At 38.0% G+C, this 12,560-nt stretch overlaps 1 protein-coding gene across 3 annotated transcripts; it reads left to right on the plus strand.

Annotated features, from left to right (window-relative positions):
* The first annotated feature begins 198 nt into the window (after positions 1–198).
* LOC306882106 (uncharacterized protein) lies at positions 199–11,746 on the plus strand. Of its 3 annotated transcripts, none has more exons than XM_079436581.1 (16): positions 199–310; positions 1,830–2,095; positions 2,181–2,291; positions 2,829–4,080; positions 5,494–5,737; positions 6,547–6,589; positions 6,845–6,965; positions 7,146–7,302; positions 7,502–7,618; positions 7,814–7,942; positions 8,044–8,182; positions 8,468–8,657; positions 8,901–9,048; positions 9,141–9,230; positions 9,305–9,500; positions 9,592–11,746. In XM_079436581.1, the coding sequence occupies exons 2-16, from the start codon at positions 1,855–1,857 to the stop codon at positions 11,190–11,192; spliced, it is 4,779 nt and encodes a 1,592-aa protein (XP_079292707.1). In that variant the 5' UTR covers positions 199–310; positions 1,830–1,854; the 3' UTR covers positions 11,193–11,746. The 3 variants fall into 3 exon arrangements, with proteins under 3 accessions (XP_079292707.1, XP_079292705.1, XP_079292706.1); XM_079436579.1 differs by having other exon boundaries at positions 202–374; XM_079436580.1 differs by lacking the exon at positions 199–310 and adding an exon at positions 396–561.
* Positions 11,747–12,560: the final 814 nt, after the last annotated feature.

Here is a 12,560-nt window from a genome sequence, read left to right on the forward strand (position 1 = left end):
ATATATATATATATATACACACACATTTTTGTCACTTCTGAAATTATGGCTATGCCCCTGATGATGACAATTGTTACTGTTTTTTCAAGCATTCAATAAAAAAATTATAAAAAAAAAAAAAAACTTACTACCAGTAAAATACTGACTACAGCTGGATCACACTGCCACCTGCCGACAGATCCAGCGCGTCACGAGTTGTTTGCTGGCTCAGAGGGTCAACAGGAAGTACTACTTGTGTCCCACCGCAGTTCTCAAGCGGAAAAGGTTGTGGCATTAACGACAACGGCAACCCGTATGGCGTCCCAACAACGTAAGCGATAATACAAGTCCTTCTCCCATTATGCGCTGGCTCTTCGATCACAGTGACGAACGCGGTGAGTGTTTTCTGTAGCGTCGCGCGGAGTGGGCGTTCACGCTCTCGGTTCGTTTAGCGCGAGGCCTTCTTGCGGTGCACGAGACGCGACTCGAGACGAGTTTGTGCAAAAACCGCGACGAATGTACCGCTAACTATATATATCTCCACATTTGGGAAATGCTGTCGAACGCTTCTTGTTGATAAAAGTGAGTTTTATTCGGTCTGGTGAGGGGGTGAGAAGTTACACACAGGCTGGTTGGTAAAGGCCCGCGGAAACGTTTGGTTGTGTGTTTGTTTGTTTTGTGAGGCTTTTTTAACGCAGTGCTTTGCTTAAACAACGAATGCATCTTTTGCAAACACTAACGCTGTTTTTAAATCTGCCTTCTCTGTCCAGAGAGAGTCAATGAATGTGTGATCTGCTGAGGGCCGCATGCGCTAATGTTAGCTGTCTGTGCACGTGAGCCGATCTGGAGCCAAAATAAAAACACCAGTCTACTCCGAAAGCGATAGGTTTAATTTAAGACTTGAAACCATTCAAATGCATTTTTTGCAGTGTGTTTGTTTTCTGTAATGCACTTGTGCAGTTTGACAGCTGCTGCTTTACATGCTGTTGTAATTCATTTGACAAGCATTTCTGTAGCTGAGTTTTTACAAGTAACTTAGGGGAGAGCGGGGCCAGTTGCCACACTTTTTATTGGAGTGAATATTTCCTAGAGTAGTTTTTTTACGTATGCATAGGCACATAACTTGATTTCGCAAAGTTGCTTCAAGTTTTGTGGCATTTAAAATAAATGGAAAAGTTTATTTCAAGCCGTAATGCAGCAGAAAAAAGCAGTGCTGGTAACGCATTATTTTACTCTGTCCTTGTTACAAGTTACATGTACGCACTATTATAATAACAATAAATTACGCATAATTACATGCAAGTAATCCTAAACTAAACCCTAACCATATAGTTAGTACATGTAGTTAATTAATACTACTCCGTACATATTTGTGTAATTAAGCTGTAACAAGACACCTTAAAATAAAGTGTAATCTGAATGCGTTAAAACTGTAAAACTTAATTTAGTTTAAACATATCTTAACTTCTTGGCTCCCAACAACAAATAAAGAAAGGTTTTAATGTTATATTGCCAAAGCTACTGAACACGGTTGCCTACAATATTCAAAACTCACTGCTAGAGTAAATAAACTTTTTTGCAACTGGACTTTGGACTTGAAAGCTAGTAGTTATTGAGATCCAGCCACTGTGACAGCTAGCTCCTGTCTACCCTATGTCTGTGTATGGTTTGCAATACATTTTGCTTTAATACTAAACAATACTGTAAGACTTTTTTTTTTTTTTTGACAAAAGAAGCAAAGCAATGTGCATGAATGTGGAGTTAATGTCATCAATCCAACTTATTTGTCAAAATACTCAACATTAGAAGATGTTCAAGATACATTTATAACAATTGTTTTACTCTTCCAGAGCAAACCATACAGTGCAGGCATTCATGGATATAGTTGGTGGTCCATTCAATCATCTGGTTCCCAGTGACCAGTTGGATGATTCCTTGTTACTTGGACAGAATCTGGAATGTGAAGCTAGTGATGAGTTTGAAGCAGGTCACGGCCAACTTGAAGATTCACTGAAGAACATGCTCAGTGACAAAGATCCCATGTTTGGATCTGCTAGCACCCAGTTTCATCTCTTAGAAAATGAAGATGTCAGTTTTAAGCTTGGGAGCTCAACAGGTACAGTAGTTGCTTTTGAAGTCTGTTTGTGCATTAATTTAGAAGAAGGTTTGTAATTTAACTACTTTGAGTGGGTGTTTTGCAGCTGAAGATCATGACATGACAACAGCAGGTGTTAGTCAGAGTCCATCTGATGGAGAACACAGTCAGTCCAGCTTACCACAGGGCAGAAGACATTTACAGAGGAGACAAACAGGTGCACATAAAAAAAAAAAAATTATATATATTAATTTAAATTTATATAAATTTAAAAAAATTATATATATATATATATACACACATACACATACATATACACATACATATACACATACACATACATATATATATTTTTTTTAATTAATAAACTTTTTAAACGGCGCGTAGTCATCTATAAGTGATTTATTAAGATGGTCTACGTCTCTTAGCAATTTTTACTTTGGTTTAAAACTATTAGATGTTTATTCAAGATGTTTTTTCTCTTTCTCAAGATGCTGTGAGTGACTTGCACTATTTGGACAGAAAAAATAAATCAAAGTTTTTGTTTTTTTTTAATTAAAAATATTTGACATTTTTTCCCAGTTCACCTTCCTTTGATATGGTTTAAATGTCTGTATTGGGATATTAATAAAGTCTAAGGATTATTTGGTTTAAAGTCTTCTGAAACCAATATTTTTGCCCATTTGCTTTGTTTGACTGCTCATCTGTTCTGTTTTGCCACTGTGAGAGTATTGAAACCATTTTTCTCTCTCAGCAAGTCGCGGTCGAGTTAAAGGCAGGCGCCCAGGTCCTGCGCGAAAAGCAGCCGAGAGTAACAAGCAAGAGTCAACATGTAGCAGAAACCCAGGAGGAGATAAAAACCTTGATGCAAAAAGGGAAGCCCTGCTCAGCCGTCGTTTTGGAGTCCATGAGGTTGACTCCTCTATGAATCCGGTAGTTGTGTTACGTCGATTAACTGTTACCGTCGGGGGCTATAAAATCGAACTGCTTCCTGGCCCGTCGCAAGCATTTGGATCGTTTAGCACAAGCGCTCTTCAGTCTCTGGGCTTCCAGGATGACGGTGTCGCTGCTGATGGCCTTGCACTCGATTTGGGACAAAATCAAGAAGATGGCACACAAGAAGTTATCAATTCTACACAAGAAGTTGTTGGGGAAGTGAGTGTTGGCCAGTCAACTAGTGATGACATGCCAATGGATTTTGGGCCGTATGTGAACCCTAATGAAGTACAAGACACTAACAGCACCATGCCACTCAAGCCTAGCGTGGAAAACGCCACACCAGCAGACGCCAAAAAGAATGACCAAATCAAGACCCAAAAGCTAAGCGCACAAAAAACAGGGAACAAGAATGGCACGTCGGTTCAACCTGCAGTCAGAAAGCTTCTGAAACACAAACAGGCTCTGTCTGCTGCCAAAAATAAACCATCTCATCTCACCAGGCCAGGGCTCATGCAGAAAGTATCTAGACATCCCAGAGACAAAAAGATACTTACAGGCCACCCAGAGAGTCTCAAAGGAAAGCCCGTTAAGGTGGGCTTGAAACGCCCTGGTGGGCCAGTCACTCCTAAATCACCCTCAAAAATACAAAAGATGCAAGATGGACATCCTGTGAACCAAACTGTAAACCCACCTGTCCCGGTGTCCCCGACTGTCAGCAGAAAACTGTCATCTGATTCTGGTCCTGGTGTCAAGTCAGTCCAGCCTCCTCACCCTTCGAAAAAGCCACAAAATCCTCCCACTTCTGTAAACAAAACAAACCCACCTGTGACAAACAGCCAAGGAGAAGAGGAGCAAGAGAAGGTCAAGATCAAGAAGACGGAGAAGATCCAGCAAAGACACAAGAGTAGAAACTCAAGGAGTATCTCGATAGAGGAGCCGCAGCTGTTTATCCCTGATAATGCCCCTGTGGTGAAGAAGGAAGCCGAGGGTGAGCCGCCTCCTGAAAGCGAGACTGTGTGGGATCCCACCAAGCACTGTGGATTATGCAAGAAACCTCACAACAACCGGTATGTCAACTTTTATCTCTAAATTCATTCAAGTGGTTATAAGTCAATACATTTTTTTTCTTTATAATTTTAAAGATGTTTTTAGATCTAGATCACCTTTGTCATCATCTAACACAATGCAGTCTACCAAGAGCAGTGAAAATTAGCATAAGGTCGCAAACAAGCAGAGCAAATTAGATAGTAGTAAACAATGCGTGATTCATTTAAATAGTCCCCTCCAACAATTTTTTTGCGTCTGAAAGGGAAACTCTCACAAATGCAGGTCAGCTGTCCATCCATTTTAATTGCAAATTTTTCACTACACATCTTTACTAAATCCTGACAGTAGTTTTTAATGCCAAAAGAGGGTTTGCGCTGGTGCAAGCTGTTAGTAAATCTGGCCCTTTAATCTAAAAAAAAAAAAAAACACTAATAATTGAATAACCTTGTTAAATGCAATCTTTAGTAAAATGAATACCCATTGTTCATACTCTACATTATATAAAGTTGTGGTACCTAAATAGTGTTTTATTGTATTTGGACAATGTGTACTTTAATACTAGAAAAGGGAAAAAAAATAGTTATTAGCCAGAATTTTTATATCAATGCATGCCTGTTCAAAATGTCAGTTATAACCAGGGTTTCTGTGGCGCTTCTTAAGGTCTGTTAAATCAGAGCAGAAAGTCAAGGTATTTATGTTGTATGTTTTTGTTTTCCAATGCAGAAATCTAAACATCCTTAAATCAAGATGCATTTACTTGAGATGCAGACTGAACATATGAAGTCATTTTCTGTGAAATTGAACAAAATGAATTGAGATGCCTAAATAAGAACAAACCTCTGCCAAAGGGGTATGAAAACTTTTTTCCCCTTTGAATTGTTGATTTTTGCATCCATTAGCATTTGCTTTTGTTTTAATTATAAACTTACTTCATGTTGACCAGTCTTTCATAAATCATGACTAATTTTCTTAAGTACATGTATCTTGATTTAATAATCTTTAAACATTTTCAATGGAAAATAAGAAAAGAAATACTGCTGAAGATGACACTGTTTAAAAGTTATTTATATTCTAGTGGTTAAGAGCAGAGCTATTCAAGCCTTTCGCTATTTTTACATTTTTTTTTCTAGATGAAAAAAGTAATGGAGATCTGTTGGAAGGTATTTTTTTTTTTTTTTTTTTTGATCTGTTGTAACTATGAATTTTTTTAATACATGTGTAGAGACCAAATTGATGTATTGGTACCTTATATTTATTGCTTAAATGTTCTTTGCTAGGTCCTAAAAAGTCATTTACATTTACCTTCATAAAACTAAATAAATTGGTAGTAAGAAAAGCCTCATGTTAGATCTGTATGTATTTGCTTAAAGCGATGGGCTGAAGACAGACCTGTGAGTTTCATCAACACTGCTGTTGTTTGTTTGTTTGATTAGGTTCATGGTGGGCTGCAGCCACTGTGATGACTGGTTTCACGGGGATTGTGTGGGTCTGGATCTGGCTAAAGTTCAGCAGATGGAAAAGGAGGACCAGGAGTATGTGTGCTTGAAGTGCTGTGCGGAAGAGGATGGGAAAACTGATGCTCAAGCCACAGAGCAGTCAGATGACAAGTTATCTGCTAAGCAAAAACAGAGACCCCAGCAGTCGGTCACCGCAGGTGGAATACGACCCTTCCGAAAAGTAAGCAAACAAGTCATCCTGTAGTAGACTGCAAAATAATAGGATTACATGCATAGTCGATGAAAATATATGCATGTCAACATAAAAATCAAGAGTTGTAGAAAGTATTTGTTTGAAGAAATTCGTTTTAATTATCTTTATTTTTACTTAAAAAGTGTTGTGTAACTGACATAAATGAAAGTGTAGAAGTTAAGCAACTTCACTTTAATCGTGTGAAAACTTGAGTTTGTGCCTAAAATTGTCATAAAGACAAGAGGCTGCTAAATTAATATTAGCGTGTCATTGCCTCAAATCAGATTAAATCAAAGGGTATTAAAGGAATTAAGAGTTTGTACTAATGGAAACTCTGATACAAAAACGAGAAACATTATAATTGCACTTCAAGGGGGAAAAAATAATACAAATGTTCAATATAAACCTTTTAATTGGAAAGAACATGGGATCTGATTGTTCCTATATCAACCTAGTGCAAAAACAAAAGTTGTTTTTCTCTAAAGCATTAAAGTATTGGATGATTTCTTATGGCAGATTTACATATATATTTTGTTCTGCCCTTTCTGATTTAGCTTTTGATTTGTGTGGTAGCCACCAGCTTTCTTTAAAAGGGTTTGTACATATCTGCTTCTCTATATCATTAACACATGGGTGTAAAGGGGTTAGAGTTAGTTCACTCAGTGTCACATGGATAGGTGTGTTATACACTCACACACAACTACCAGTGATATGGCCACTTGAATTTTTTTGGCTCAAATTGCAGTTTTCACTGCTATATTGTAGTATTTTTTTTTTTATTTTTATTTTTTTTACAGGATGTTGGAGAACGACGACCGTCAGAAGATTCGGCATCAAAGGGTATAAATGTTTCAAATGGTTATTTTATATAGTGTTAGTTTTATATTATTATTATTATTATTATTAGTTTTATATAGTATTTTATATAGTATTTACATTTAATATTAAGTGGTTATTTAAAAAAAATCAAATTAAATTGTCAATTTATTAATAAAATGATCAAATATTAATAAAATTATTCCTTTGTTTTGTCCTTATTAATTGTAAATTAATACAAAATGATATACGTTAATAATTTTGAGTTTAATTGTTCAGGACCAAGTGTGAAGCATGTGGCAAAGAAATTGAAAATATCACATGTGACCTCAAAGAAACCGTCCACTGGACAAATCAGGCGAAGTGTTCGGGACTCACTGGAGGAGATTCTTTTGAAACGGTGTGTGTGAATGTGGTTTTTGCTAGTTTACCAGTAAAGTTAGTCAGTAAAGTTAAAAGTTAGCTTTTCCTTGATAGCTTTCCAATAGCTTTTTGTTGAAACAAAGCTACCTCGTTTATATTAAGTGTGTAATGTTAAATTATTCATATTCTCTTCAATGTTTATCTTCTTATCTTACAGACTGAAGGAAGCCGATATGAAGATTTCATTGGACAAGCCTGCTGAGTTGGCCAGAAGAACAGAGAAAGAGCTTTTTGCACTTTTTCAGGGTGTTGACAGCAAATACAAAAATAAATACAGAAGTTTGACTTTCAATCTGAAAGATGCAAAAAATAATGTAAGTAATTTAACATTATTTTTGGTAATATAATGATTGCTTTTCAGTAGCATATGATATAACAATCTTGCAACAATTTTGTAAAATAAGATTTCATATTTGACATGTCTCTGTGCAGTATATTTTTACTGTTTACCTATTTTCACTTCACTTCTAAAAATCTAATGCAATGTTAATGAAAATAAATGTTCTTTTGTAGGTGTTATTCAAGCGAGTGCTCAAGGGGGAAGTTTCCCCTGCAGATTTGGTGCGTATGACTGCAGAAGAGCTGGCCTCTAAGGAACTGGCTGCTTGGAGACAAAGAGAGAATCGACATGTTAGTACAGCTGTGTTGGATTTCTACAATCTCACACTATTTTTTTTTAATTAAACAACAATGCCATTTGCAAAGTGTTTCACTTCATTAGTAAAGTAAAATAAGCAGCAGGAAATAACATTAATTTGTCCATCAGAAAAGTCATTTCATAGTTGTTCAAATTTTGATTAACCCTATTGCTGTTTTTGCCGGCAGACGATTGAAATGATTGAGAAAGAACAGAGAGAGGTAGAGAGACGTCCTATCACTAAAATCACCCATAAAGGGGAAATTGAAATTGAGAATCAGGAGCCTACCAAGGCACCAGAGGCCATAGAGGTTGAGGTGAGATTTGGGAGACATTATGCTCCATTCTGTGCAGCTTTGTTATATTTTCCAATAAGGAAAAAGAAAATTGCTTTCTAAATTTTCCTCTGTGTTTTCAGCTAGAGCCTGTGCCGAAAGCTGCGGAAGTGCCTGAAGAAAAGCCCCCTGAGACCAAAGCTGACAGTCCTAAGAAATCTGTAGATACCACCAACTTGCACAAGTCTCATCTATTTGACCTCAACTGCAAAATCTGCACAGGTTCAAATAAAGTTCTGAAAAGTTTTTTTTCGGTGAAGAATTAGGTTATATAGGTTATATATCATGCTAAACTAAAAAGTATCCTGGGTCTACTTAAGTTATCAAAGCTTTTTTGCACAAAAAAAAAAAATCAAAGTCTGATAAATTAAGTCCATTAAGAATCTCCCACTTCGTATGTTAAAAAGAACTTGTCAAAGTTGCAAAAGTAGTTATTATTGAAGTTTGAGTTACAGAATGTTTATGGTACTATTAACTTGCCATGATTTTTTTGATGATTCTCTGAAGGTCGAATGGCTCCACCTACAGAGGAAGCCGCTACAAAGGTGGTAAAAGTGGCTACAACAGTTGTGAGGAGGCAGTCTAGTACGACAGATGAATCTCAGCACTCCACAACTACACCTACATCAGCACTGATAGACGATCTGTCTTTAAGAGCCATGGAGGAAGGTCTTCTCAATTTTTTGCCCGAATCCAGGTAAGATTCCTGATTAAGCAATGATTTGTATCTTAATCCGAGTTGTTTCTCGGCCAAATATTGTCCTATCCTTACAAACCATACATCAATGGAAAGCTTATTTATTCAGCGCTTAGCTGTATAAATCACAATTTAAAAAAATTGACCCTTATGACTGGTTTTGTGGTCCAGGGTCACATTTAAGCAATCCCATGTTTTGAAAACACGATTTTAAATGACATTATGAAATTGTTGCTTTAATAGGTCAGATAGTCTGAGTAGCAAAGAAGTTTCAGCTACTTTCCTCAGCAGTTTGGAAAGTCTGTGGAGCGGCTTTGTTGATATGCCAGCTGTGGCAAGGTTTCTAACAAAAGCTTATCCTGTCTCTGGAATACTGGACCAACTTACACAGGTAAATTGGCAATCAGACAGTTGAAACATCCTAAATGTGTCATTTACACACCAGAGCTGATACAATAGAAACATTTTGAATCGTGTCTGCAGTATTTGCCGGACAACATCCAAGTAGGTGGACGAATCTCCCCTCAAATAGTCTGGGATTATGTTGAGAAAATCCGTGCTTCCGGGACAAAGGTGAGAATGATTTGTCACACTCTGTAAGTGACCATTTGTATTTGCTGTTTGTGATTTTACGTTTTTTCCCCTAGGAAATATGTGTCATTCGTTTCTCCCCTGACACGGAGGAAGATGAGATCTCGTATACTTTGTTGTACGCCTATTTTAGCAGCCGAAGAAGATATGGTGTTGTTGCCAACAACCGCAAACAAGTTAAAGATATGTATCTCATTCCTCTCGGCTCCATGGAAAAAATTCCCCATCAGATTGTTCCGTTTGATGGTCCAGGTAAGACTTGCTTTGCAGGTTCATTTGTAGGATCCGCATGATTTTTTTTATGACAAAATATTGATATTAATTGTGACGCTCCACATTGTAGGGCTGGAGACCAATCGTCCCAATCTTCTTCTCGGATTGGTCATCCGCCAGAGACCGAAAAGAGACTTTGGGGTAATCCTGCCAAGCGATGTCAGTGAAGCTCCAAGTTTCTTGGCAGAAAGCAAACCTCATGTAGATTACCCACAGAAAGCTCCTGCGGCTCAAGATGCGGAGCAAAGTTTTGTCAGTGCTCTAGCGAGCACACAGAAAAAAGACACTGCAGACTTAATTAAGTCCGTCGTTGAAGAACCTATATTGGATGCTGAGACTGAAGAGAATGTTTCTTTGCGCTTTCTTCCCGGGGTGCTGAAGTTGCCTGGAAATGCGGCATCGTCTTCGAGCGACACTGTGAAGAGTGATTCTACAACAACAGTAACCAAGACTCCAACTGTTGATAATGGAAACCATGCAGACAACCATCCTAAACCTACAGCCACCGCTCCTCGACTTGATCGCTTCATTATCAAGAAAAAAGACCCTAAAGCTGTTAAAACAGAGCAGGCACCATCCAGCTCGAGTTTGGAGACCAACTCAGAAAAGAAAGAGAGTGGAGTCATTCTTTCTCTGAGTGACAAACCTGCAGATGTTTCAACAGAGAGTTTCCTGTCTTCTCTCACGGCGGCTAAACCCAAAGATGAGTCTGTGTCCGGCAGCACAGCTGCACCAGCTAGTCAAGAAACAAGCGAAACCACTTCATCGGATTCATTGAAAGATTCTGTCAATGACGACTCTAGCTCTGTCCCCAAAAAAGAAACCGTATCAAGTCCCACCAAGTCTTTGAAGACATCACTTGGTATTTTAAAGACACCCTCTTCATCAGCTGAACCTACCGAGATAAAACCTCAACAACCAGAAAGTAATTCAGAAAAGAAAGTTACTCCGCTATCATCGGTGCAATCCCCTCAAGAGAGCAAAGCCATAGAGGACATCCAAGCCATCACCACAATCTCCTCCATTGGGAAAAACGAAGGTCCCAAGCAATCCAGGACCTCTTCTTTTAATGCTAAAGTATATAATCCAGCCCCCATTTTTCATTCGTATCATGCTGGTCCACCTGATCCCCAATATTTTTCACCTCCAGCCAATTCTGCCTCATTCTTACCCCTTCAATCCCAGGTTCCTCTGCCTTTCCCGTTTCCTCCTGGTCCACCTCCTCCACAGATGTTCCCTCAAAGCGATCCTCACATGCTCGCTCCACCCTGGCCTCAAACCATCCCTCCCCAAACTCTCCCTGTGCCGCCTCTGACGTACGAGTCCAGCTTGCCGACCTGTTCGCCCCTCAGCAAAGACGAGAAGGGCTCTGAAAAGTCCTATGGTGACTTGGGCGACAAGCCGTCCAAAAGGTCCGATGAGACCTACAGGAAGGACAATAGAGAGAGAGACCACTATGACGGACACCATCACAAAAGCAGGCACTACGACAGGGACCGCGAAAAGCACAGGGACAGAAGTCACAGTCATAAAGAGCGCCACTCGAAAGAGGACAGGTACGACAGACAGAGAGAGCGGCACCACAGCAGCAGTCATTACCGGGACAGAGACAAACACAGACGGGATTCTGATGAGAAACACAGGAGAGACTCTAGAGACAGGCGTTCGTGATCTTGGCATCAAACTGCTCCACTTTCCTTAAATCTGTCAAACAGTAGAAAAACTATTTATAAAGTTGCAAAATGATTTTTATATGGAAAAGCAGCTAGTTCGAGATTTTTAGTTGGTGTTTTTTTGCAATTGAAAGGATATTTGTTTTGTTTTAAAATGTAAATTTTCCCTACCTGGCTTTACAATTACCCACTAACATTGTCTTCAAAAGCAGCTGGTTGTAATCAAACAAATGAAACTACCGTTGTACGCAAAGTGCTAAGAGACAAAACGTCCCATGGTTGATGAACAGCTTCTTTTGCATCACTTTTTATTTTTCTGTTTTAATTTTTCTAAATTTGGCTTCTTAAGTGTTTTCTATGTCTCGGTGACAAATATTTCTTTGTACATTTTGGCTTGTCACACAACAGAAATGTGCATATTCAGCACATTGTGTTTATGTACAGTTCATAATAAAATGATTTTATTGTTAGTAAAGCGACTGAAATTAAAGTCTTTGTTTCTTAAAGAGGCTCATTTTTTATTGTCATGCAGTGTAATTAAAAAACATGAGATCACAGAAAAAGGTACTGTTTATTTCACAACAATGAAAAAGCAATTAACACTAATTTTGGGGGTAGTATATTAGGATTATTATACATTTGATCATTATGGGAAAAGGAAGTGCATCAAGTGTAAACCCTGATTATAATTTTTTTAAACAACACACATGGAATATGATTTTAAATGCATTTAGACATAACCTTCACTAACAAGATAGCAAAAACAGCAAACCTTGTATCTCAGAAATAAAAACATTCAGTTTGACGTTATGACCCTTTGATGAAAAAAAGGCCCTATTTTATACCTCATTTTTGACAATTGAGAATAAAATCCTTTACAAGTAGTTGATCCATAAGTTCAGAAAGGTCACCACATTATTTTATTTAAAATACTCAAGTTATGTTAGTGCAGAGTGGAAAATTGTGAACAGTTTGTTTTGTGGTATAATCAAGAATAACGAATCTGGTCAAATATCAGCTGGCGGTTCAGTAAGAGGCACAAATATATAACAGTCCTGCTAACATGGGTTCATCTCTTCATTTAGTTCCTTCAAACAACACATTTGTGTGGTGATTTTGAGATGATTTTTTGTATCTTTGATGCAGGATCATTCCTACCACCTTGCAGCATTATTTTACCATGCCAGTGAGAAACAACAGATTTCACCTCTTAAAAATGGGCACTATGATTGTGTTGAGCATGTGTTTGTGAAAAAAACTATTCTAGACGTGAATTCCTAAAATCAAATATCAAGATATCAACAATAAGCACAATCATTTTTTTCTATTCTTCACCTTGATTGACATTAAAACCTTCACTGTTTTG

The sequence above is a fragment of the Barbus barbus genome (assembly GCF_936440315.1).
Source record: "Barbus barbus genome assembly, chromosome: 16".
Lineage (NCBI taxonomy): Eukaryota > Metazoa > Chordata > Actinopteri > Cypriniformes > Cyprinidae > Barbus > Barbus barbus.

Coding starts and splice junctions, on each gene's coding strand:
- LOC306882106 (XM_079436581.1), top strand. CDS start 1,855: ATGGATATAGTTGGTGGTCCATTCAATCATCTGGTTCCCAGTGACCAG. Junction 2,096..2,180: donor TAAGCTTGGGAGCTCAACAG/GTACAGTAGTTG, acceptor GGTGTTTTGCAG/CTGAAGATCATGACATGACA. Junction 6,966..7,145: donor GAGGAGATTCTTTTGAAACG/GTGTGTGTGAAT, acceptor CTTATCTTACAG/ACTGAAGGAAGCCGATATGA.